The sequence below is a fragment of the Ixodes scapularis genome, unplaced genomic scaffold (genome assembly GCF_016920785.2).
Source record: "Ixodes scapularis isolate PalLabHiFi unplaced genomic scaffold, ASM1692078v2 ptg001568l_1__unscaffolded, whole genome shotgun sequence".
NCBI classification, from domain to species: Eukaryota; Metazoa; Arthropoda; class Arachnida; order Ixodida; family Ixodidae; genus Ixodes; species Ixodes scapularis.
The window spans coordinates 3,277,090-3,300,428 of record NW_024610167.1 but is presented as its reverse complement, the minus strand read 5'-3'; the positions used below and the strand labels follow the sequence as shown (position 1 = coordinate 3,300,428).

At 44.5% G+C, this 23,339-nt stretch overlaps 1 protein-coding gene across 1 annotated transcript; it reads left to right on the top strand.

Moving 5' to 3' along the window:
- Window positions 1-244: 244 nt before the first annotated feature.
- Window positions 245-20,950, top strand: LOC8024447 (monocarboxylate transporter 2-like). The gene is made up of 5 exons (XM_040216734.3): window positions 245-485; window positions 2,205-2,348; window positions 9,528-10,373; window positions 18,076-18,184; window positions 20,593-20,950. Exons 1-5 carry the CDS (start codon window positions 245-247, stop codon window positions 20,948-20,950), a joined length of 1,698 nt encoding a protein of 565 aa, XP_040072668.3.
- The last annotated feature ends 2,389 nt before the right edge of the window (window positions 20,951-23,339 follow it).

Here is a 23,339-nt window from a genome sequence, read left to right as displayed (position 1 = left end):
GCAGTAATGCAATACTTCGTCAACGGGACAATCGATTTCGAAACCACCTTATGCATCTCCATGGCCAAGGAGATTAATAATGAAACTATTCCATACAGGAATTTTTGTTTTTAAGTAGTTTATGTTTATTAAACGAGACATAATTTAGACAAATTAGAAGCTCTGAACCATGTGAACCTGTTTATTTTTCTTCGACGAATACTTTTTTTTGTTCGTTTTTTATGCTTTGTACGCAGGAATAATAATGTGCCCCGCAGCTGTACGTACGAGTGCTCCGGAAAAGGCAGAGACCACAAAGAAAAACGAAACTGGAGTCGATTCGTGCTGGCACATTGCCGCACTGGGATTCTTTACGGCCTTTCTTGTCACGGTCACGATGTCCAACTCCACATTTTTCTATGTGGGTTTCATTGAAGAATTCGACGTCAACCGGGAAAGCGCTGCTTGGCCCAGAAGCGTCCTCACCGCTATCGGCCAGTTGTCTGGTACGTAAACAGGAGGCGAGCGTCATATCTATCACTAACCTAGCTATTAAATACCAAAAAAAAATTATCACGTGTATGACTGCGTGGGTATCCAGCTACCATGCTATTTTTGATGGAATATTTGCGTGCTGCGTAACTTCAAAGATCAAGATGGATATTGGTATTTCTAATGTTTGGATGAAACAAGCGTAAACCTATATTTCTTCATTAAAAGCTTTGCGGTATGCGGAGGGCAAGTTCGTCTGCTTCTTGCGCAGGGGGTAGCGGTGACGTCAGAACGCCGAGCCCTGATTGGCTGATCGCGACCCCCTATCTGAGCGTCGTCTGCTCCTTTACAACGTCGTCTGCTCGCAACGTCGTCTGCGTCTGTCTCACCTTTCCTGCGACTTTCGGAAGTGCAGAGGCCAGATTCACGAAACGATCTTACGCCAAAAATGTGCGTAAGACAAAACTTAAGAAATTTTCGTAAGTTTTGCGCAGGTTACGACGAAATCCTACGACAGCTCCGAAGCTGTCTTACGCACTTCTTACGATCAAATCAGCATGGCCGACAGCGTCGCGGTCGCGACGACCCACGGACGTTAATTTTTCTACATGCGCTTCTCACGCTTCCCGACTTCAAGCAGCAAGAAAAATGTAAAAAAAGTACTTGAAACAGACCACGACGAACAAGAACGCTGGATCCACAAACACTCGGGAAAGCTCCAATGGCCACGATTCCACCGAACGCGACCAAGCGAGCACGGCAGTTAGGCCTAGCAGGCACTCCGCGACTCGGCGACCGTCTGCCCTCGACCGGCTGGCGTGCTGAAAGGAATATGCCCGCGCGACCCTTGTGAACCCTTCCCGTATTATACTTTGATCGCTGACCTCAATTTTAGATTAAGAGTTCAATTTATTCCTCTTGTTATCTCCTTGTTTCCCGAGGCAACGGTGACTCTCGCCGGTGAAAAAGCGGCGAATCTCCGACAGACGCAGGAAAGGTAAAGCAGCCATCGCTTTGACTAGCAGACGTAAAGCAGACGACGTTAACTGAGCCAACCCGCCGACGCCGTTAAATAATGAGGGGTCTCGCCGCGCACGAAAGGAGGGAAAAAGTATTTGGGAGGGAACTTGCGGACACTAACACGCTCACCCCCTCTCGGTTCTTAGCAAACAAACCTCGGCGCCTCGGGGCACCTCGCCAGTGAGTCCTTTGATTTTCCTCCTTGATGCGCGTCCGTTAGTTGTTAGACAAAAACAACGTACCGCTCGAGTTATTTCGTCTGCCCTCTCTGAAAGGCCAAGTCGAGCTCGCTCGTAAAGACATGCACTTCCGAAAGTCGCAGGAAAGGTAAGACAGACGCAGACGACGTTGCGAGCAGACGACGTTGCCAAGGAGCAGACGACGCTGAGATAGGGGGTCGCGATCAGCCAATCAGGGCTCGGAGTTCAGACGTCACCGCTACTTCCTTTCTCTTGCGCAGAAGACGAAAATGAGCCCACTTGCAAAGCGTATATATTAACAAAAAAAAAAAAAAAAACTCGGAAAGTTAGAAAATATTGAAATACATAATTGTAACTTATTTTAGTATAAATAAAGTACGAGTTATTGTGATTTTTTTATGAAAAAAAGCTTCAACGATTGTTTCATAAAATTGCCCTTGTGCGGTTATTTTTTAAACAGAACTTCATTTGAAAAAATTCCTCAACTGACCTCACGTCAAATATTTTCCTCAGGTTTGGCGTTAGCAACTCTACAGCGGCGGTTATCCCTCTTCACGATATTTCTTCTCGGAGGTCTGTTGTCTTGGACCGGAATCGTAGCATCCGCCTTTGTGCCGACCATGGCTTGGATGACAGCGACACTCGGAGGGATTCATGGTAATCATCGTTCTGTTTCCACAAACAATGTTTCCTCCAATCTTGAACTGCTTAATGGGCTCTGAAAAGCAAGAATGGGAAACCCGAGGAAAAACAAATTGTGACTGTGCACGATGTCATACGTAATGACGGGTCATCCGATGACACTTGAAAACGTGACTTCATAGGCACCTGACGTTATGACGTAAAGTGACATCATGGAGTCACGTGACCCAGCACTATAACTTCACGATGCGACGTGATGTTGTTACGTCATGCGACGTGGCGGTGTAATGTGATATCAGGGTGTGAATTGACATCATGACATCATATTACGTCCTGATTTCACGTGATGCTGTTACGTGCCAGAGGCACGTCAAGATATGCCGTCACGGTATCATATGGCAGAGATTTATGACGTAACGACGTCACGCGATATTATGATGTCCTAATCTAAGGTGACTTGACGTTGTCTGGTGTCACCATGACGTCACTTGACGCCGTGCCGTCATAGAGCTCTAGCTTGAGGTATCGTAAGGCGATATTACATCACGTGTCCTCTTTGTGTACTAATTGTAATTGACATCAGTGACATCATGGACCTCTTTTTGTACTACTTCAAATCAAAGTGGAAAGTTCTGAAATAGCTACACATAAAAAAAGAATGCAACAGCAAGGCACACTGGTCGAGAACAGAAGTATTACTCAAAGAAATCAATGGTTTGAAAATATTTTTTTTTCCTAAACACTGCGCGCCCTCCTGGGCGCTTTACAGGAGTGGAACGTCAATTTACATACTTGCCATATCGTCCAACATGCTGTACATTTCTTAACACCTTATACATTTCATATCAATATGAAATACCGTGCTGGTTCACATCACACCACAAAAGCAGTTGATGTACCTAATGAAGGAAAGAACACTGGTCTTACACGCTCATAAACAGAAATGAGAAATCTAGTATAATTCAAGTAAATATTTCTCAAATAAGGCCAATGAATCACAATTTACAACCCTTTCGGGGAGCTTGTTCCACCTTTATACAATTTTAACCAAAAATGAATACTTGTACATGACATTATTAGTTCGCGGAACTTGCATTGCCTTATTTAGTAGGTCCCTTACTGGTCTTGTAAAACGTGGTTGTAAAAAATGAGATGCGTCTAGAATTAGTAAGCTTTTTTCAAACACATAAGGGAGCTTTAGCCTTGATATCTCTCGGCGCGTGCTAAGAGGTTGGAGAGTGAGCTACCCTAGCATGCCATTAACCGAGTCCATTCGGCGGTGTCTCGAAAGAATGAAGCGTGCAGCCCGTCCTTGTATTTTTTTTTCTAATTTTTCAATCCGATTGCTTCGGTACAGATCTCGCACCGTGCAGGCATATCTTGGGTGGGCCGTATAAGTGTTGTGTAGCCAGTCAATGTCATCTTACTTGAGGTATGGCAAAGGTTTCCTTTCAGATATCAAAACCTTTTTCGAGTCGTACTTCACAAATTATCGATGTGGCGATTCCATGTGAGGTCTGCTGATATCCGAACTACTAAATACTTAGAGTGATCTACAAGAGCTATGGGATTATCTCCAACTCCACATGAGTAGCAGAGGCTGTTCACTTCTTGGTTAGCGATTCTGTCGGATACAGTTTTATCTAGATTAATTTCCATACACCATTTTTTCACACCATTTCTTAACATAGGTGTAAGACGTGTTTAGTATTTCTTGATCCATGGCCTTGCGCACTTCAGTATAGAGCAACAGGTCGTCCGCAAACATTGGAGCTATAACGTCAAGGCTCAGTTCATTAATGATATCATTTATGTAATAAAAAACAAAACAAGACTGGACCCAGTCTTGTTTCAAAAGAGAAACAATTAGAAGTCAATCAATAGGCGACTGTCTATGCCTCGCCTCCATGTACCTACCTGAGAGTACAAAGGTATTTCTGCGTTTGTAATTTTTTTGGTACTGCATTTGTGTGTATATGCGTGATTTTTTTGTTTAGTGCAGCAGTTCCAGAGTATGTGGAATGTTTAACCTAAGTGTGAAGGTGAAAAAAAGCATGATGGGTAATATGTCTTTTGTTCTATTTGGGGTTTGTTATCAGTTCGGTGGGCTTGGCCAGCAAGGTCGCTCGGGGCTGGTTGGGAGTTCTCAGAAGTGTGAGCTCAGTTTGAAGCTAGATTAACCGTGCATGGTCATCGCATGTCATAAGTGTGCATATTGGTGGCTTCGAAGTTCGTGCAAAAATATAAGGAAATTTTTGAGTGTGTGTTCTGGTTTTTGACATCCTCTGATTGCTTTCCCTGTCCCTTCTACTTTGGGTTATTTCAAGCTTTATTTCACACAGTCTCAGTGTGTCTTAGCAAAATGGTATGCTTACACAATATAGAGTGCGCCCTCACTGTATTTTCCAATATTGTGGCTTATCGACTAATACAGACTGTTTTAAGAACGCTTTTTTGTTGAATGTGTGGATCAATAAAACTGCATAACCAGGGATACGGTAAAGTGTCAATATGTGTATGGCCTGATTGATAAGATATTTCATACTTAGGTGCGCTTCTATATTCAATGTATGCGCAACTTGTTTAAGAATCACGGCGAGCAGCATGAAAAAAAAGAAAACCTCAATTCACATCTTGACATCATGTGATCTCAAGACATCGCATGACGGCACACACACACACAGAAATAGCATCGACCTAGCTCATTTTACACGTATCCTATGTCCTTCAGGCTTCGTAGAATGATCAACTTGGGATACTTCGTTACTCCATTACGTTTGTGGTCGATTACGTGGAGGATAGTTCAATTCTCCGACACATCGACACTTCTCAAATACACCTTTATTACCATGACACGAAAGTATAGCGTAAGTAACGTTTTCCCACGAAGGAACGAAATAATAATAATAATATTATTAACACTAAAAATAATTTTTAATAAAAAAGTATTCAAAACCATAATACAAATACGGGTCTGCTGTTGGACACAGTCTATGCAATATTCAAATATTTATCTCAACTCGGACTTGATAACATCTGTATGCTGAGAGTACAAAATATGTAGGCCTATTAATACAAACATCATCGCCCCAAATAAGAATCGTAAATATTTAAAATAAATGTCTTGTGTACTTTCTTTTTAATTCCATTGCATCAGTTTCTGTCACAGAAATCCTTACAAGGCATGGGAACATGAGGCGAGAAGGTATCAGTGTACAGAATAAGGGAGTAGTACTCAACCAGTATAAGCTTTAATTACTAGGTCACACTGCAAATGATGCCATTGCAGTTGAACCAACACTTTAAAGAAAAGGGTATTGAAATAATATTAGTATCGAAATTAACACCTAGGCGACAAACTACAATCACACGTAAAATAAGAAAGAAACCAAGAGCGTAGCCTTTTAAAATCGCGTCCCGTTTTCTACACTTTGGTGACGCTTTTGTATCATCAGGTTTGATCGAGAAATAATTTCACAAACACCACTCACGCACGCGTGACACGTCGTCTTGCCAAAGTGCACATCAGCGAGCTACAAGACATTCAAAGACTGCTTCAAGTCATCAGCAAATAATAGCAATTTAGAAATATTTAACCAGAACACAATATCATTACTAAATATATAATACAATGTTGATCACAAGTTGGACCCCTGCGGCTCACCAGAGAAGGAGCATAAGTACAACAAAATAATCTTCATAATTCGCGACCTGCTTTTACATTTGGCAAGATAAGTCTAAAACGAGATGGTTTCTCCAGAGAAAACTCCGTACACGGAGCTTACGTAGAAACTACTCGTGGTTTACTACGTCAAAGTAGAAATAAACGGAACAAATTAACTTGTACCGCCGTTACATTTTACTTCTCAGTCATTTGCTCGAAATTAAATGTTTCACAAGTATGGCTGCTAGTATTGACGCATAAGCTCACTGAAGCACATGCGTACTATGGACGAAGCATCCCGTCTTCATGTTGTGGCAGTCTTGTTAACCGAATTGCCTTTCCTACCATTATTTTTAACGAACAATTCCCACTGGGGCGACAAGCAGGAACATCATACATCGGCATGCACCGAGCACGTGCAGCATGAACGTCAGTGTACCTTTGGCAACAAGATATCATATAGGGCAGGATATGGCCTCTGTATTTTCCATATGTGGACCGAAGTGCAACGAAGTAGGCTCGTCCACGAAATGTTCCCTCAGTCTCTCGGACAATGAGAAGATACTTTTCCCCGGTATATTTTGTGTACTATTTTTCTCATCTGTCACCACAGTTTCGGAAAGATTCCATCAGGTTTGGGAAACTAAATTAACGAACGCCGCCATGTAAATATAAGACGAACAACCGCGTTCCATGAGATAGCAGTGGCAAGATATTTGAGGCGTCCCCACCAAATGTTCCTTAAGTCTCTGGGCCAAGTATACGATCCTTTTCCTGTTAACGTTCTTTTTTAGCAGGTTTCCCATTTTTACCGCATGGTGTATCTGGTGTTTTTCATCACCATCTGTAAACTCAGCTGATGAACGTCGCAATGTAAATATGGATCAAACAACCGCTTTGCCATGTCATTGCCGAGGCGAGGCGGCTGTTTTCGTCATGTTTAAGAGTTGGCAATCAGTCAATCGCTGTCGAACAGCTGAGATTTAGAGTAGCTGTGACGATTGGCTGTTCTAGAGCGAATCGTCATAGCGCATCTTTCGAAAGCGAGCATGCTGGGAGCCGTAGGCACAACCGCTGACAATGGCGCCGTGTTTTAAAATCTGTAGAGGTCGTGACTTCTGCAGGCGTTCATTCCCCTTTGTCATGAAGAAAACGCGCTTGCTCATCAAAACTCATTTTAAAGCGCAGCTCTTAGGCACCCGCTTCCTGGTTGAGCGGAGTCGGCGTCGCCGTCGGCGTTGGCGTAACCGAGCTTCGCATAATGAGATGTTTCCCATAATGACGTCACAAGTGACGTCAAGTGCGACGTCACGTGCGACGTCACGTGCGACGTTACGTGCGATGTCACGTGCGACGTCATGAAGGTAAATTTTCCCCCTAGATTTGGGGGAACACGTTTTCACTGAATTTGACGGGAAATGTTTCCACTAAATTTAGCGAAGGCATTTTTCCGTTAAACTTAGCGGAGAACTTTTTCCGATAAATTTAGAGAGGAAATTGTGTGCTCATCTCACACAATCTATTATCTTAACTCGTCAATACGCCAGCTTCTGTTAATAGAACCTTCTTATATCTAATCGCCCATCGACCATCAATATAGAGTTGGCGTTGCTCACTGTAGTACATCACGCTCTTTTTTTCCGTTTTTTGGTCCCAAAACGTTACTGGACTGCAATGATCTTCCCGCAGCTGTAGTCGAGGTTTCCGAGAGCTCCAATTTTCGAGTTGCTATTGACGATTTGTTTTTTGTGTCTTCTATATCTGCCTTCTTAAGTGAATTTGTTCATGTGTCCAAATTATATTTTTGTCCATTTTAACACACAAGCTATAGGTATATTTGTTTTTTTAGTATATTGTTGCTATCCTCATTCCCCTCCTTAAGGCCTTCGGGCCCTGAAGGATATAAATAAATAAATACATTGGGGTGACGTGACCTCAATGCCAATTCTGCTTCCCCGCTTAAGTTAGCGGGAAAATGTTTGCTAAATTACCCACTAAATTTAGCGGGAATATTTTTGTAATTTTCCTGCAAAGCTCAGGGGGAATATTCCCCCTCTAAACGTAGTTGCAACAACTTTCCCTAATTTCGCGGGAAATTTAGCAAATATTTTTCTCTAAATGGGAGGGGAGCAGAAGAGCCGGATGCGAGTGTGCGAAGAAGGAGCAGGGGCATGCCCTTCCCCTCCATATCCTCCCCTCCTTCTCCTCAAGAGCTGCGCTTTAATGCGGCATTACCAAAAATTGTAAACGACTTTTTTGTGTGTGTGACGATTAACTTTAGAGCCACCCGCGACAGCCGGTAGGCGAAGCCGACCGCAGTCATGGAGCAGATGTAGACTAAACTTGATGAACCCGAGAGACAAGCAGAGGATGGAAGCTTGCATGCCAATGCGTCGGTGCGCAAGGCAGTCTGAGATTGAAATATTTTCCGGCGTCACTGAGGACGGTGTGAAGACGGGTCCTGAGATATTCATGCGTCCTTTGCGACGATTGAACTGCCTCGGTGCTCGTAGTGTAAGCGAAAGTGATTGCAAGTCTAGAAACTTTACCTTCGCGTGCATTCTGCACGCGCATGAGGCTTGTCGGTGACGGTTGGTTGTCTGTCGGTTAGTTGTCCGTTGGTTGTTTAGTGTAAATAAGGCATTACGAACTGCAGAAAAAAAGGCGCAAGTTATGACCACCTTTTTGATAGTTTTTTTTCGTCATCCCAATTCTCATATTTTTTACTCTCACGAAAACAAGTCTGAACTTTTGTGCACATGGTCTTGATGTTACCTAAAACACTATCAAGATTGAAATTACCTATATGAAAGTTATGGATCATCGGTGATATCTAGTCGTATTGGCGGTGTACCAAGAACATCGTTTACCCAGGCTCTGTTTCACTATAGGCGCAAGCGAAGCTGGAGCTACATAAGCGAGCATGTGTCTCTAAACAGTGCTTGCAATATACGAGCTTGTATGCTCGGCAGGAACGCTTACAGCCTGGAGCTCACTCTTGTAGCTTCTGCCAATCTAACGCTTAAAGTGAAAATAGTATAGACAAGACCTTCTTAGGTGACGCTCGAGCTAAAGAAAAATTACTCACAATTTTAATTTTCTTACCGCGTCCAGTTAATTTTGGTACGTTCTTCAGAAAGAAGCAGGTTGTAAAACAAACAAAAAAGAGAATGACGTTCTCAGGCAAGCATTTTTAGAGTTACAGTATGCGCCCGAGTCGCCATCTATGATACCAGATTTATGTTTAATAAACAAATTGCGTAGAATACTTGTTCAACTAAATTGTTGGCCACATACAGTTCACAAGCCATATTTCGCAGGAGTATAGGAGCTTGCGCATTTAAGCACTTGTAAAAATAAGTACTTCCGCCAATTTTATTTTCACAGCTTTCTTTATTGCCATTGAAAGTAAACTAATGACTGAGAAGAAACTCAGCACAAAACACCTAAACTTTCAGTGTCAAAACCATGTTGTTAAACTGTACTTTATTCTTTGATTCTAAGGTAGTCTCTTTCGTACTTTGTTTTAGGTCTCGGACTTGGTATTACCACCATGACGTTTAGCATCCTCCTGGCGATGTATTTTGACAAGTACAGAGGCCTGGCATCGGGGCTCAAGTATGCCGGATATTCATGTGCTGGTCTGGTTTTTCCAAAGTTTCTCGCTTACTTAACGCAGGAATACGGTTTCCGCGGAATGATTCTCATCTACGGAGGCCTTACGATGCACGTCTCGGCAATCGGTCTTTTTGTCAAGGAGCCACCCTGGATGAGCTTGCAGACAGGCGAAGAATGCGGGCAAAATATAAGTGAGGAACATTCGGACCAAACGAAGGATATGCTGGCTAATGTAAAACTGCTTGATAAACCTTCAACGACCATTGCTGCAAATCAAATCAGGGAACTTTCTCCAACGATGAAGGTATTACGTAATCCCATGATTTACGTTGTTCTTGCGGTGACAGTGGTGACAGACTTCACGGGGTCTGCATATACTTCGACTCTCGCTGACTATGTGGAAGATAAAGGCTTCTCTATTAAGGACGCAGAGTCTTTGGTCATCTACGGGTCTTTTAGTGAGCTCATCGGGCGGCTGTTTCCTCCCCTTATAGCGGACAGGGGAATCGTCCGACGCTCTACCCTGATCATGGCAAGCTTTTTGCTATGGGGATGTTCGATGATGTTGATGCCGCATGCAAATATTCACCTACACGTCATTATTGTGATGTTGTGCGCATACCTCTCTTTCGGATGCCTGCAATCTATGAGAAGCGTCCTCATCGCGGACTACATCGGTGTCCAGTGGATATCGACATGCTTCGGGTTGTCAGGATTGATCTCGACGCCTCTAAGTTTCGGCAGTCCGTCGATAATAGGTAAGTATATCTGCACTGTGTTTTAATTAGGGCGTAAGCTGGACGTGTATTGACCCCAAAGTTTTGGTTTTGTAGCCTTTTTCTTGAAATTGCGAAAAAATATAAAGGTACGCGTTTAATCATCGATTTAGCCATTGGCGCATACTACTGCAGTTTATTCCAACCCAGGGTTGCATTTTTCATCGCGTGGCTCCCTAGAATACAATGAACTATCTATAATTTGTTGGCTTCAATGGTAGTCGATTCAAGCATACACAAGAGAGATTTTTTGAATGAGAAGCCCAAGCGCCTTGAATAAAAACAGCGCAAAGAAGGCCGTATTGATCAAAGAAACTGGACTGAACAAGCTATGGTCTTGCAGAATGTGGACCGCGATGCTTTGGGATAACCTCTACGCTTGGGATGCCGCATCGTGCATGGGTTGTAGTTCTTCGCACGCTCTTTGCCACGCTATAGAGGGGAACAGCGCACCCGCGAAACAGTCACTCAAGTCAACAAACACACACAAAAGAAGGATACACTTACGTTGCACCGACTAACAACTCTCTGGTATAGTTACACTTCTTCTTTTTTTTTTATTCAGGGTGTCGAACTGAACCCGAACATGAACCAAAAACCGGATCAAAACGGTTATTTTTGACCGAACCGGTACGAAACCGAAACCGAAATCGAACCCGTACTATTGAACCCGAACCGGGACGAAACCATAATCTGATATGGCGGTTACCAATTCAACGAAAGCGGTTCAGGGCCAGTTGTGGCAATAATTGATCTTAAAGGGAAAACTTGCGGGTGTATTTCTTTGATATTGTCAAGACTAATCTGTACAAACTGTGAGATATTTTTACATTTCTTTTTTTTTATGGCGTACGTAATAAAAAAATACATCATCATTAAAAGCAGAGACGGAAAGAAACCGCGTGGTCAGCGAGCTCGTTTAATTCCCGCCGCTACTTAGGCATCTGGAGTGCTTCAACTGCACTTTGTTTCTTGGATGGACCCTGGTGGCGCGGCGGCGATTTCAAAGCACCTTTTCGCCGCTTGGCTACGTAATGTCCAAGTGTCGTAGCGGACTGCGTCATTATTGGCACAGAGGCCCATGCGTCCGCGAATGTTTGACCTCAAGATGGAGCGCAGTTGCCGTCGATTGGCCATTTAGCCAATCGAGCACCGAGAGCGCACCACGTCACCTTCCGCTTGAATGCAGCGACACGCTGAAGGAAGCTTGGAGAAGAACCGCGCTGTGTCGGCAATATAGTTTGTAGGGTTGGCTGTGGTGAATTTCAATGAAAAACAATCTTTTCTTTAACGTGTTCAAAATGTTACCTTACAAAAAAAAAATTAAAAATTTGTTGCAGACAACGTTATTCGGTGATGATTCGCCGACGCGCTGCGCGTTGGAAGCAGACTTGTGCTTGTTACTTAAAAAATGTAATGGATTACAGTTACAAATTACAGAGCCTCTAATGTAATGGATTATCATTACTAATTTCGTTCGCTGAAAAGTAACGGATTACTTTACTCGTAACGTTACAAGTAACTGAGAACCATGGGCGTACGAACCGGGGACGCAAGGGGGCGGCAAACCCCCCCCCCCCCCCCCAGTTCTCAGAGTTGTGGAGGAGCGAGGCATGTGTTCTGCCCTCCCCCCCCCCCCCCCCTGAAACAGCCGCCAATGGGCAGGACAAATGCTGGCCGGGAGGAAGGGAGGGGGTTGGATTCGACCCCCTACTGAAAAACAAGTTGGTAGGCCATTGCTGGGAATCGCAAGCTTGAACGACCAGAACTATATCAGCTAGCCAAGGTTGCTCTGGCAGCGCCAGCTACGGAAGTCAGCCGTAGAGCGAACCTTCTCAGGTCTCAAGTTTGTGCTTTCACCGATTCGAGCCAACTTCAACAAGTCGACGATAGACAACATCATGGTAATCAGCTAGAACGGAAAGGCTCCATGAGTATATATAACTCCATGGAACGTCATAACATGTAAACGCTCTTGTGGGGTTTGATCAAATATAGTGCTCTTTCGCTGTAGGATAAAATAATGCCGAATAAATATAATGATTTCAGTACGCTCCCACTTTTTGTGTAGTTTATTATTATTTATTTATTTATTGTTTAAACATTTAAGCACCACGGGCGGTATTTCATAGGAGATTGGTAACAATGAAAACAGGTAACAAACTGGTAGCAGCGCGGAAACAAACACGGAGGCAGTAAAAGAATGGACAGGACTAGCGCTCGACTTCAACAGAACGTTTAATGAAAAGAAAACAGAATGGAAAACAACCAAATCACCAGACCATCGCTGCATCAACACGCGATCAAAAAGCTATTTCTTTTTTAAGTAAATACATTGAGGTTTGGCTGACGCATTGGACTTCTTTCTTTCCTATCTCGTAGGCTTCCAGCAGCTTCCGTGTAATCTTGTCAGCCTCCTTCGCCGAAACCGTGATGCTCTCAAATTTCGGCACACACAAGCAAGTGGCGCAGTGTAGAGAAAGGTCGCCTCACAAATTTAACCGCAGCGGCAGTGCAAGCACGCGTGTTCCCGGTCATCGACACAGCGGCCAGTCTGGCCGATGTATACATGACCACAGATTAACAGGATTCGATAAACTATCCCAACTGCGCACACGCCGTACCTGTTTCTTTGTCTTACTCCACATTTGTTTCCTCTCGTTTTCCTGTCAGCCACTCTGGGGCGTAGCTGCGACATCTTACTAGGCGCCGAAAACATGTATCATGTCTAAAAAAAAAGGGTGCGGAGAGCCAAACAAGCAAAGACCTATAGAGGGTAAACAATCCAGCTAGACACCTTTTTACCATTTACAAAATCAGAGCCCAGCGTGCGTTCTTCACAACCCATCACGTGCGTGTTCGTCGCTTCGGAAAGCGAGAAATGCGCGCGCTCTGCACACGAACACTAAAGATCGCACCGGCCGCAAGCTCTTTTTTAAAGGTCAATAGACCCATCCCGAAATTACGCCCTTTTCTAGCAGAGATTGAAATACTGCACAGCTGTGTGTGCAAAAGACATTATAATTATGAAAAGTCGATCGCTTATATATAGTTCAGGTAAGAACCGTGTTATACAAGTAATAGTCTTGCCACATTACGGGTGTCCTTTGGACACGCCACTGTGCCGGGTTTTAATATCTGCCTGAAGAGGGAGCAGTTGCGGATAGATCTACTGCAAAAATCTTGTGATCAGAAAAGGCTACAGGAAGTACTCAGTCAATTTTCAAACTTCAAGTTTGGAACCGCTTCGAACCGGTTCGCGCCTTTTAAAGCCGGTAACCGGAGTGATATTATGTGCGCTACCTTAAACTGGAACCGAACCGGAACAAAATATAATGCTACTGAATCCAAACCCTAACAGAACCGAAATAGTGACCGATTTTCATTTCTTTCAATAGAAATCTAAACCGAAAACTAACTAAATTGAAATTAATGTAAGACTGGGTAGTTGAATTTTTGGAGGTAACTTTAAAGATGGAGTGGGATCGCGTGCATCGTTTTGTTTTGCGATATTATCTGCCTCGATAATTTCTCTTGTGAGCTGGCTGTGGTGCTTGCCAAGCACGGCGCAGTTACTCAGGAGCACTGAGCACCCACAGTCTCGACAGTGAATGCCTAGATATCCGGAGTCTTTGTTCGTGAATGTGCTCTTATGTTCGCAAAGGCGATCGTTAAGAAACCTACCGGTCTGACGTATGTAGAGTTTTCCACAAGAGAGGGGAAAGGAGTACACCCCCTTTTTTGTACAAGGGACAAAGGTGTTCTTATGCTTCTTTTTGCAGTCTACAGTTGTAATTGCTAACGTATTTACATTTTGCACTAGCTGCGAAGTTTCTTAGGAGCTGAGATGACTTCCAAGTTAACTCGGTTGGCTATTTTCATCAGTCCGTGAGAAAAATTATGAATATCTGGCACAATGATGTTTTTATTTGTTTTGTTTCTTTGCTTTAGATGAGTGCAAAGGTCTTGCCTGCTTTAGTTTTTGAGCTTTTCGGCCACTGATGTTAATAACGAGATCGGATATCCTGCGCGATTTAGTCGAGAGACTTGCACGTCAAAGCCTTTTGGGATCAAATGCGAGCAGGATTTTGTGAGTGAGTTTTTGTGGCATTGCCACACAATGATCCTTTGAACAATTTTTGAGTCCACCGAGTTGAATGGTAATAGCGGTATATTTCCCCCTCGGCTCATACGACCAACATAGATGGTGGTAAACATGAAAAGTCGAGGATCGAGGAATCTTAAAGAGCGCTCGTTTGGAAGTTTTCCAAAGCACTCATGTAGACTTTAAAACTGTCCAGGACGTCGGCAACCATGCTGGTGAAGTTGCGAATGTCGGAAGCTAGAGCGATTAAATAGTAATTCACATACAGAAACACTCTTATAACTTTGGAGGCGACTAATGTTTCTTTTTAACTTCGTGCCGTGGTGCACTAGATAGAGATAGCTTAGGACAGGGGCAATGCACGATCCGATGCAGACAGCTCCCTTCTGTAGGTAGGGTCGACCATCCCAAGTAGCGTAGGTTGACTTGAGATAGATGTTGAGGAAGGTCAGAAATTTGCTTTGGTATAAGCCTGACGCATCTGCAAAGGCAATAGCACCGTGGGTGTCTATGCTTTCCTCTATGAACCTTAAGAGGCGGTCGTGGGGCAAAGAATAGTACATATCCTTAACGTCGATGGAGAACACCTTTAGATCTTTGTCATGATGCTCATCTGAGAATCTGAAGACTTCGTAGAAGCTGTGGATTAGGTATGGATCATCAGTGACAAAGTATGTTTGGCCGCGCTTGCAGAAAGAAGGCAACCTACTTTTGCCATGTTCCCTTTTCTGAAACGACAACCCGCTGGCGGTAGTGTACTTTCTGAGTTTTGGCATTGAAGAACAATTCTAGACTCATATTTTTAGTGCGATCGAAGAAAGAGCAGAGTTGCTTTAAAATCGTTCGCGTGAGAAAATTATTTTACTTCCGTTTTAACTTTTTCCAGAGAGATCTGCGAGTGTTAGTTGAAAACAGATTTGACTGCTGTTAATACTTTTTTCCCAAACGTATCCGTACGCATGTGGACAAAACCTCTTTCGTCAGCAGGCAGAAGGTATAAGGAATTCGCTTTCAGGTACGTTTCTACTCTCTTGATGGGCAGAGGAGTATATGGGGGTTTGTGATGCATTAAAGACTAAAGCGCGCAGGATATCCGATCTCGTTATTAACATCCGTGGCCGAAAAGCTCATAAACTGAAGCAGGCAAAACGTTTTTACTCAACGAAAGCTAAGAGACAAAAAAAAAAAAAAACATTATTCTGCCATTTATACATATTATTTCTCACGGACTGAAAAAATAGCCAACTGAGTAAACTAAGAAGTCATCGTCTCACCTCCTAACAAAGTTCGCAGCTTGTGCAAAAAAGTAAATACCCTACAAATTACAACTGTCGACTGCAAAAAGAAGCACAAGAACACCTTTGTCCCTTGTACAGGGAGGGTGGTGCACACTCTTCCCCTCTCATGTGAACAACTCTACATAGGTCAGACCGGAAGGTGTCTTAACGATCGCCTTCGTGAATATAAGAACACATTCACCAACAAAGACTCCGGACATTTAGGCATTCACTGCGAGTCTGTGGCTGCTCACTGCTGCTGAATGACAGAAGCGTGCTTGGCAAGAACCACAACCAGCTCAGAAAAGAAATTATCGAGAGAGAAAGAGAATATCGCAAAACATAACGAGAGATACGTTAGCACTCCATCATTAACCGTATCCCTAACATAAATAGACTACCTGGTCTTTCATTAATTTCAATTTACATAGTTTTCGATTTACCTTCAAATTGGAAGAAAATAAAAAAATACCACTTATGCTCCCTGGCTTCAGTTTATAATGCAAATAGAAGAACATCAAAAGTGTAAATACACCAGAGAGTTTTTAGTCAGCGCTGCGTAAGTGTCTCCTTTTATGTGCTTGTAGACTTGAGCGACAGTTTCGCAAGTGCACTGTTCCCCCTGTACATCGTGAGCAACCAACTCGCCCGAACTTCTGTCTTAACACCTTTGCCATGCCCCTAGCTGCTTAGGGGACCTAAAGCGCTGTGGTCAGCTAATGTAAATCTATCTAATTGATCTAGTTTAATATTGTTTAGCAGTCATTTTGTTTGCATATTTTCGGCTGGGTTATTATGCATCCGGTTGTAAAACTGACTGGGTATATTACATCTATATTTATATATATATATACGATCTTTCATTTAATAGTTGGCGGCAGCAGACAAATATGTGTGGTCACTACCGTAGACGTCCTTTCCACCTTTCAACCCTCCATCTTTCGCTTGGTTCCTTTGGGGGGAAATTGTGTGAGCGATGACGACAAGAACCAAGGCATCTGCCGTTTTTCGACTTACTCTGGTCACTGGACGAACTTCAGTGATAATTTCCCGCTTGGGGCAGGTGCACAATCTCCTAATGATGAATTAATACAAAGGCATTGTGTTCTAGATGGTGTATAGCTATATTACAAACACAAAATAATGGAATCTCTGTCAAATTATGACTTTTCCTCCTGAGGCTTATGGCTAGCATAGGAAAGCGTAAACAGTATGGTAATTTGCATGAACTAGCAAGTCGCGGGCGAAAACGCACTCCGCCAGAGTGAAATTTAGTGGTGCTTCAATGGCACTCAAATTACAGTGATTACACCCTTAAGTAAATAAATCGGCATGCACCATAGATAATAAACTAATGCCAGACTTAAGCTGCTACTAGATTATATAAACTTGCCTATAGACAATGTCCGGTCATGTTTCTACCTTGCAAATTGATCTTCCCTCACTCTTCATATAAAAACTCTTAGTAGAGATATTTTAATCATACATATGTATAAAACAAACAAGCTTCAAAAACGCTTGAGAACTGTACTTACATAAATGTATGTTTATGTCAGCATCGCACAGTGTGTCTGTTTTGATGTTTGAACGCTGTGATTGCGGCTTTAAGGTGTCACCACAACACCCTTCAAACACTGTTGTCCAAAAAAAAAAAAAAAAAAAAAAAAAAAAAAACAAGGTGCTGCCGATTTTAGAGAATTTTTCGGGATTCTCCTGTAAACGAAAACAGGGATGCAAATACGCTATTCTCACAGCAACTACAGATGGAATGAATCATGTACGGCATGAAAATCACGCCCCGGCCGATTGCTCGACCGCCTCATATAATCGACAATCTATAGCATCTCATTCGCAGGCGACCATCTCCACAATTACGAAGGTTACACGTCTGTTGCTTTGTTGTCGTCAGCATCGCTAGCAGATCATACTAAAGATAAGTTTAAGATAATGGCTTCATTCAAAACTCATTGATCGAGGCAGCAAATACAACATAGTCGCAAAAAGAACCTCTTTGAAGCAGCTGGCACGGCAGCACTACACGAGTCAAACATTAAGGTTGTTCTCGCTGCACTCAATCATCTGTTTCCCCAGGTGTTTACACCCTTCAGAATGAACAATTTGCCTAACAGAATCATCGTATTTTCTTATCAAAAAGAATCTACTACTCAAAATATATGCGCTGAAGATATATATAGCCATGGAAATCAGTCTCGAAACACTATTTATAGACCCTGAGGGTCTGAAATATATTGTTGTGCACTACGCGACACTTTTTTACATCTTAATTTCGCCTCCTTTGCAGGGTTCTTTCGAGACTTTCAAGGAAGTTACGACGGCCTGTTCAGACTTCTCGGAGGACTTCATCTGCTTGTTTCTGTCCTTTTCCTCGGTGTTGTCTGTGTTGAAAGAAGGTTCATGACTGTCTGGGAGCCAAACGGCAATACACAAGAAAAATCCGCTCGGCATTCTAGAGCATCAAATGCTTCTAGCGCGAGAAATTAATAGAATGTTACAAACATTGTGTTCTTTTGTAAAGTATTTACAGTTTATCGTTTAACGAAAATAAAAAGTGTTTGGCTCATATCAAGCTACCGACCCAGCCATCTCAGTGGCGCCAAAGCAAAACCACAAGCCTAGAGATCCCTGTTTGTTGCTTTGAATCCCAGCCGTGGTCCTTGCAATCTGACTGAGGTTTATTACAGAGAAGGCATCGTGTAACCAAGATTAGCTGTAGCAACAATAAATTATATTTGTTCCACATTCACCTCACACCTCCGCTGGGACCTACCAGATATCATTTGATGGTTTCGCATGTTAAACCCCCAAAATTCAACTCCACTTACCTCTCAACATTTAGTATATATTTAGGTGTTTTCTTTTCCCTTTCGCATGCAGGCGTTATACAATCAATAAAGGGTATTACGAATCGTATCCAACAGACTGTGCTATTTGTAGCAACACTGTCCTTATCAGTTCGGAAATCGCGATCTTCATACTTTTATATGCAAGTAAATGTAGGGTGTTAGTATTGCAGTGACTTCAGTTCCCTTCTTTGAACGCCATCGATTTGCGTTCATCAAGAATGTGTGTTTACAACTTTTATCGCCATAAGGAACATTCAATGACCTTTAGTAAAACGTTAGATGAAGCTTAAAATTTAGCAGTACACTGTGGCTTCGTCCATACGGAGTAAAGTGAGAACGGATTCACGAACATCGCCAAGATAGATATTTCGTACTTTTGCAAACGACTGTAAGACTCTATCTAGCCGCGATCCTAAATATTTGAGGCATAGCAATAATGTGTTTGTAGACGAAAAATGAAATATTATGTAACGCAAAACTAGAGCGCAGCTCTTTTGGAGGAGGAGGGGAGGGTACGGAGGGAGGGTGTGCTCCTCCTCCCCCGTACCTTCCCCTCCTCCCTCGTCTCCTCTCCTTGTCACGGGTGTGGAGCTGGGAAGAAAAGAAGAAAAAGAAGAGAAGAGAGGAAGAAGAGGATCGCGACAAACGGCGGGCAGGTGCGGGAGTTCCGACCCGTCGCTTGTTGAAGCCGGCAACGCTCCGGCTACTGAAGCTTCACAGAAACCGGCCCCGCTCCGGTTCCTGAGACCCCGGCCACGCTCCGGCTACTGAAGCTTCACAGAAACCGGCCCCGCTCCGGTTCCTGAGACCCCGGCCACGCTCCGGCTTCTGAAGCCTCACCGAAACCGGCCCCGCTCCGGTTTCCGAGAACCCGGCCACGCTCCGGCTCCCGAAGCCTCACCGTAACCGGCCCCGCTTCGGTTCCTGAGAGCCCAGCAACGCTCCGGGTCCTGAGAGCCCAGCAACGCTACGGTTCCTCAAGCCACGAAGAACCCGGCAACGGTCCGATTCCTGAGGCCACGACGAGCCCCGCCACGCTCCTGAAGCCCCGCCACGTCAGGCGTGAGTCGAGCTTTTGTGGGGACTTGACCACGGGAACTCCGGTCTGCTTTGAACTTTTCCTTTTCTTTCTTTATTGGTGATAACTACCTCCTGATTTCCTTTCATTATATTATTACGTATGTACATGCCGTTGTCTCACCTGGTCTTGTCTCAATCATTTCGCGTGTCGGACCGGGCGAACGTGACAATTGTGGCGAGCCTGCCAGGATCCCATTTACCATCAGTTTAATTGGACCACTTCGTCCGGGACACACACGAATTGCTAGAGTCAAAAAGACTATCATGGAGAACGAGAAATTAATGGCGGTGGGAAAGGAGTTGGGTAATCAGGGAGATGAGTTGAAGAAATGGATGGAGGATGAAAAATCTGGACTACGAGAAGAAAGAGCGTGGGCGCGACAGGAACGCGAGGAGGAATGTGTCCGGTTGGACAAAGAACGCGAAGTTCTGCAACTTCGGTTGGCAGTACAAAGCGCAGGGGCGCCACGTCAGGATGCAATCCAAGGTATTGGTGAAGGAGATGCTACTAACTTGGCCGCGACAACCGGCGAGGCGCGACACTTTAGCCCTCATAAGTTAATTCCTCAGTTCGAAGAAGGAAGGGATGACTTAGATGCATATTTGCTACGCTTTGAGCGTACTGCAACGGGAATGGGTTGGCCTCAGCAGAAATGGGCGACAACTCTGAGTTTGTGCCTCACTGGTGAAGCATTGACGGTAGTGGGTCGGTTGTCGCCAGAAGACGCACTGGATTATGCGAGAGTGAAGCTGGCACTGCTTCAAAGGTTTCGCTACACTAAAGAAGGGTATAATGAACGGTTTAGGGATGCAAAGCCCGAAGAGGGAGAGACAAGGAGACAGTTGGCTGCCCGTCTCGCTGGGTATTTCGACAGGTGGGTTGAGATGGCCAATATTCAACACACATTTGAAGCCCTCCGTGACAAGGTCTTGGTCGAGCAGTTTCTGCTCACTTGCTCCACCCAGTTGACTATTTTTCTCCGAGAGAGAGAATGCCAAAGCTTGCAAGAAGTTGCGTCGAAGGCGGACCTGTTCCTAGAGGCTCAGGCCCAGCCTACTACGAGTAAGTCGAAAATCGACGAGACGAATAAGCAGTCTAGTGTGGCGTTAGCAGATAAGTCTAAAACAGGAGGGGGCAGGAAAGCTTTGCGTTGCTTTTTATGCAACAAAATTGGGCACAAGGCGGAAAACTGTCATGGACGTCCGCCGGCCTCCAAAGGAATTACTTGCTAGCAATGCGGGAAAACTGGACACCGTGCAGATAGCTGCAGGTCAAAGCCTAACGCCAATCATCAGGCGTCATGTCTTTGGACGAAGACAAGAAACGGAGAGGTGACCGAGCCCGAAGATGGCTTTGTTACCCATCAAGAATGGTGACAAGATTCCGGTTGTCAACTCAGCAGTAGGACATCCTCCCGAGTTTCTAGTGGAGAATCTGCCAGTTGTAGAGGGAGATATGGGTGGCCACAAAGTAACTGTCCTCAGGCACACGGGCTGCAACACCGTCGTTGTTCGCCAAAGCTTGGTTCCGAAGGAAGCGTACACGGGAATATTGAGCCCGGTGTTTCTACTGGACAAAACAGTAAGGCACCTTCCCGAGGCCGAGATTATGGTTACGACATCATACTACACGGGAAAGTTAACAGCGAAGTGTGTTAACGACCCTCTGTACGATTTGGTGTTGGGAAATGTGCCGCTTGTACGAGATGCCAATGACCCCGATCCAAACTTGAGTTTGAATGTGAAAATGAGGGAAGCTCATATGTCGGCGACAGAGCCAGCCGATGAACAGAAGACCGGGACGGAAGGCGTCCTGGCGAAAGAGACACATGTGGAGTCTCTAGAACGCTCTGCTGACGAATCTTTACTCGAACGGGGCGATAAAGAGTTCATGGGCACCGCGGGGGCTGTGCAGACCAAGAAACCTACATGTCGACCCCCGCCATCGCCTCCCGAACTGCGAGTACCTAAAGTACCACTGCTTCAAACAACTAAAGAGGAGCTCATCCAGGAGCAAAAGAATGACGAAACCCTGAAGAAATGCTTCCACGACGTTGGGAAAGTAACCAAGAAGCACAGGGGCAGAACGAAGTACGAGTTTTTCATTAGGAATGAGCTGTTGTACAGGAGCTGTACATACAGTTCCGGAAGAAAAACCGACCAGTTGGTTCTCCCGAAAAAGTTTCGGCGAACTGTCACCGGGATGGCACATGGCGGAATAATGTCAGGCCACCAGGGCGTGACCAACACAATAGCACTAGTGTCTGAAGAGTTCTTTTGGCCGGGTGTCCAAAGCGACATTAAGAGGTACGTGCGGTCGTGTGACATTTTCCAACGGACGGTACCCAAAGGGAGAGTAGGCAAGGCCCCCTTAGGTACCATGCCGACGATTGTAACTCCCTTTCAGAGGGTGGCCATTGACATCATTGGTCCGATTGCTCCCAAATCAGACTCGGGGAACCGATACATCTTAACCATGGTGGATGTGGCTACTCGATACCCCGACGCGGTAGCCTTGAAAATCATCGGGACTCCGGTAGTAGCGGAAGCTTTAGTTGACATGTTTACGCGATACGGCGTACCGAGAGAGGTCCTTAGTGACCGTGGCAGCGCGTTTACTTCAGACCTGATGAAGGAGGTGGGTCGCCTGCTGTCAGTGAGACGCCTTTTGACTACTCCCTATCATCCCATGAGCAACGGGTTGGTAGAGAAATTCAATGGAACTTTAAAGTTGATGCTACGCAGAATGTGTCAGGAGAGGCCCAAGGATTGGGACCGGTACCTGCCAGCGCTGTTGTTTGCTTACCGGGAGGTACCCCAGTCCAGTTTGAGATTCTCTCCATTTGAGTTGTTATATGGGAGAACGGTACGGGGGCCATTAACTATACTGAGAGAAGTGTGGTCCAACGAGGCGTTGAACGAGGAAACAAAAACGTCGTACAGCTACGTCATGGAACTGAGAGACAAACTGGAGGAGACCTGCAAACTGGCACACCAATGCTTGGATGAAGCCAAGGTAAAATACAAGGCGTATTATGATCGGAAGAAAATCAACCGAGAAATGAAGGTAGGGGATAAAGCACTAATCCTCCTTCCAAGCGACAATAACAAGTGGCTCATGCAATGGAAGGGTCCCTTCATCGTCACGGCACGAAGAAATGAAGTTGACTATGAGCTGGAGATTGCCGGAACGAGAAAAGCCTTCCATGTAAATATGCTCAAAAAATATGAAGAGAGGACCGATATGGACCCGGCGGCACCGAGATGCAGCGCGGCAACAGCAACTGACGATAACAACAAAAACGACGAGGAAGACGCCATAGACGATGTCTCGACTCTGTCCCTGACAAGACAACAAAATGGGCAAGACGTACTGGTGAATATGGCCCTGAGTACAGAGGAAAAGAAACAGGTCGCGACTTTGATTTGAGAATTCGAAGAAATCTTCTCTGATCTACCCGGAAAGACAAACTTGATTGAGTGCGATCTGAAGCTGACAACTCAGGCACCAGTGCATGTTAAACAGTACCCTCTGCCGATAAAGGTACACGAAACAGTGGAAAAGGAAATAACAGAGATGTTGCGGCTGGGAGTGATCGAGAGATCAACATCACCATTCAAC